Below are 4,126 nucleotides of genomic sequence, written 5' to 3'. Positions count from 1 at the left end.
CAAAACATATTTCATCCTATAAACTTGTATACGTATATAAATGCAATACATACAAATTTTAATCTGGAATCAAAATTTGTTGAACCATGCCATAGATACAAATGAGAATGTGTACTGGATCAAATTTTAAAATCATCTTTCTTGATAACAAAGCCTCGTACGTAAAAAAAATTTATTCTATATTTTCGACTTATTTTAACGTATGAAGATTCACCTTCATTATTATGTATCACGATTTTCGCCACAATCTGTACGAGATGTGTGAGAACAGGAATACTTAAATATTTCCATTGCTGTATATAAATATCATTGATAAACTATTATAAGTAAATATCAAATTGTCTCTCTCAATGGCAGATTATTAATCAATATAATTCTGTAAGTCATTTTAAGTAATTTTTCATAAAGTTGTTGAAATTTGTTAGGTCTCATTTAGGTAACAACGTATATAAATTTACATTGGATGCCTAAGGGTTAAGAAAAAGCTTACATGATGTAAAAGAATGGAAAGAATAGACTGTTAAAAATCGTTTTGATCATATTTAAACGAATTAAGGTAATTTTAACGTTTCAAGGATAAAAATAATCTTAGAATTTTTGTCCTATTATATATATATATATATATATATGCTTCTTTGAATTGTAATTTTTTTCCTAAAAAATTTTTCACATCTTTACAATCATCCTAGGTATTTAAGTGTTTTGTTTATCGTTACTCAGAATGTGCGTGCCGTGACATTTCTGTGTGTATGTCTGTAAAGATTCTTTTAGAAATTTGATTTAAATTAATAATTTCCGAACATAAAATTCTTTTTCTCATTAGTCAGCGAGTTTCCTGTTCTTTGTGTGATTTAAATTTATAGATAATTATTTATTCATTATATAACTATCATATCTTGTGACTGTATTACTCAACAAAGAACACATGCGACATTCGTAGATCGCAATCTAAATATTAGGAAACGATGTGTTGCAGTAAAGGCAATCTTTTCGGTACTAATTATTAGCAGTCGCATTCAAGTGTACAATATTAAATTTGTACCTTGTGTTGACGGTTCAGTTTCCCAAATTTTTACATCTTGACAATATAATCAGTCCTAATTAACATTGTTTCATCATGTTTTAATTACCTACAACGTATAACTCCTACGGTGTTTTAGACCGTGCATATCAATAGTGTTAGGCAAATGTTACAATGAAGTATCCGATGGTGGTGTACTTTCGTGATGACTAATCTGACTTAAAGAGTGTTGCAGAGCATCGGGTGTTAACCATTCTTTTGGTAAACAACGTTGAAGAAATGGCACACATGAACTGAAATATGCCAGACGATTTACCCAACCAGGTATTTCCTGTCCACATAAAATCTGAAAAGTGTTAATTTTTATTATCGGCTTAAAAATACAATATAGACATTGATATTTTTAGAAAAAAAAATATACCAGTGTGAATTGACTGCTGAAATGGTTACAGTTTTTATTCATGAGGTGATAACGGTCTCCCCTAAAATCTTTGCCTAACTCTGTAATAATTCTAGAAACATCTTCTTCCGTGAAATCTGTATATCCAATGTGAACAGACTGTCTATAAAATAAAGAATTAAATTATACTAATTATCTATATATAAATATGTTAATAAATATTTAAAAAAAGGTATAATGAGAAAAAATATAAATTTTACCTGTATCTAAACTGTTCACCTAATTCTTCGGCTACTCTTGGTGTGATTTCAAAAATACCACTTCTAGGCTGAGCATGACCACCATATGCGTATTCTATAATAGAAATATATTATAACTAGAAATATATTATAAATTATTATAAACGCATATTTTTCTATAATATAATCATCGTGCTATATTCTATCTTAAATATAAATACCTGTTCCGTAAATTTCCACTCCTGAATGAAATACACCAAGACCAATAGGTGTTGTATATTCATTTATCCAATACTATGTAACATAATATTTATTCAATTAAATTTCATCAAATAAAATACAAAATAGTTAAGCCATTTATAAATATTAATAATTACTATGTAACATAATATTTACTCAATTAAATTTCATCAAATAAAATAGAAAATAGTGCCATTCATAAATATTAATAATGAAAATAATAAATAAATGTTGCTCCTACAGAATATATTAATTAAAAAACCTAAAATTACTAATTAATATTAATAGTATCAATAATGCAATAAATTATTCTTAAAAAATTTTTTATTTTATTTATTATATGCCTGAGAGAGAGAAACAGTGACTTACCATATCATAAACATTTAAGATGATTGGCTCACGTGCCATTTTTGGAATTAATTCTTCACTATCCTGTGGATAACCCAAACAACTTGGGAAAGAGAGATTACAATTAAGACCTGACGAAAACATCATTGGAAGCTTTGTAGTCTCCGGAAAAAGAGTGATAAATATCCTGATATACCTAGTAAACATATAATTAATTAATCCACATAAGACTTATGTATATAAGCAAATTAAAAATTTAATTACAGAAAGTTCAATAAATAGAGAAGGTATATATTTTTCTCTGTGTGCATGCACCTTACCCCTTGTGAAAATCCCAGGATTGATCATTCACTTATATGTGAAGACCCATCGATAGAAACTAAAAAAGAAATTGTGGATTTTTTTGACAGTTCTCAAGAATATTGCTTATAATTTATACGACCCTTTGTGTATGCAAAATGTTAATATAAATTCGAACGTATTAATTACACAGTATTATTTCTTACTAACACTTTCGCTATTAAGATCACATTACACACACGTATCGATTTCTCATAAGATCAGCGTTACATGTGTGTATAGTGACAGTTTTTTTTTCCTCTTTATCTGCGTAAACAAACTAAGTCTGTTCTACACAATACATTAAAAAAAGTTCGAGATGACCTATGAGGAGAATTTTCTAAATAAATCCTGGCCCATAAGTATGGTAAAATATTTGAGTTTAATAGTGCTAAATTATTTTTTCTGCAATGTTTAATAAAATATGGAGTAAGTAAAGTTTGGCCAGCCAATATTGAAGATCAATTTAATCTTTTTTGTCACTGCCTTTTTTATATTTTACTATTTAATTTATTTTTGAGAGAAAATTCATTAATCTTAGATAAGCATAAGAAGAGTCAAAAGTCGTACACGGGTTGTGTGGACGTGTTGGAAATGGACTTGACACATCCACATAACAAATAAAGAAATTGTAATCGATTAAATTAAAACTTCAATTAATTTCAAAGTAGGTTTTTTCCGAGTTCTGCATATTTGTTCAGCGATTCTTCAATATGCCTTTATTATAGTTTGAAAAACAGCCAGAAGTATTAGGAAGTCACATTTGGAAAATAATGAAGCACTTGTAATTGTTCGTTAAACTGAAGATACAATTAAAAGATCCGAAATTTGAAGATATCGAAGAGATTAAGACTAATGTAACAAAGTACCATTAGTACAATTTCGAAAAATAACTATAAAAAATACTTTTGGTAATAAAAAAAAGCGCTGGAACAATTGTGTAAAATCGGGGGATATTTTGAAGAAAATTGGAATCTTAACTCTCAAGTTGAGTTATTTTTTCTTGCCAGTCTTAAGCAGGATATTTTTTGTTCTTCATTTATCGCGTAAAGTGGCATAAGTGATATTTGTGAACACAATCAGTGATAGTGACACAATCCTCGATTGGTATTTTAAGATTAAAAAAAAACTGCAATTAGAGCAAATATAATTTGATTAATATAAAAAAAACATAATATATTTCTATAGTATGAAATTTAGAAGAGATAGTTCTGTTTTAAAATATAGCTAATATTCTATTTTTTGAAATTAGACACAAATAATGATTTATCAGAAATATTCTATAGAATAAATAATCTTCATATAAGTTATATCTAAAAAATGTATCCAGGATAAATTTTAATGACTTTTTAATGGTTTATTTAATATATTTTTAATGGTACCATTTAATGGTACTATTTAATATTGATATCGAAATGAATGTTTATTGACAGGCTTGCTACTATATATTTCAAGTATAATAAATTAATTTGTGTGTGTGTGTGTGTGTATATATGATGCAAATGATACATACATATATATATATATATATATATATAT

The 4,126-nt window shown here is 27.1% G+C and overlaps 1 protein-coding gene across 3 annotated transcripts in view; it reads right to left on the bottom strand.

Moving 5' to 3' along the window:
- Window positions 1-16: 16 nt before the first annotated feature.
- LOC106751760 (desumoylating isopeptidase 2) overlaps window positions 17-4,126 on the bottom strand; it is a 5,351-nt gene continuing 1,241 nt past the window's right edge. For all 3 annotated transcript variants that reach the window (XM_014632816.1, XM_014632815.1, XM_014632817.1), the window contains 6 exons: window positions 2,569-2,627; window positions 2,270-2,444; window positions 1,882-1,954; window positions 1,682-1,775; window positions 1,443-1,584; window positions 17-1,367 (listed from right to left, as the gene is read on the bottom strand). In XM_014632816.1, the coding sequence (XP_014488302.1) occupies window positions 1,191-1,367; window positions 1,443-1,584; window positions 1,682-1,775; window positions 1,882-1,954; window positions 2,270-2,395 (612 nt within the window). In that variant the 5' untranslated portion in view covers window positions 2,396-2,444; window positions 2,569-2,627 and the 3' untranslated portion in view covers window positions 17-1,190. The remainder of the gene's footprint in view (window positions 1,368-1,442; window positions 1,585-1,681; window positions 1,776-1,881; window positions 1,955-2,269; window positions 2,445-2,568; window positions 2,628-4,126) is intronic.

This window comes from Dinoponera quadriceps, unplaced genomic scaffold, assembly GCF_001313825.1.
Source record: "Dinoponera quadriceps isolate SergipeBrazil2010 unplaced genomic scaffold, ASM131382v1 scaffold179, whole genome shotgun sequence".
NCBI lineage: Eukaryota > Metazoa > Arthropoda > Insecta > Hymenoptera > Formicidae > Dinoponera > Dinoponera quadriceps.
This window is presented reverse-complemented; position numbering and strand designations above follow the sequence as displayed.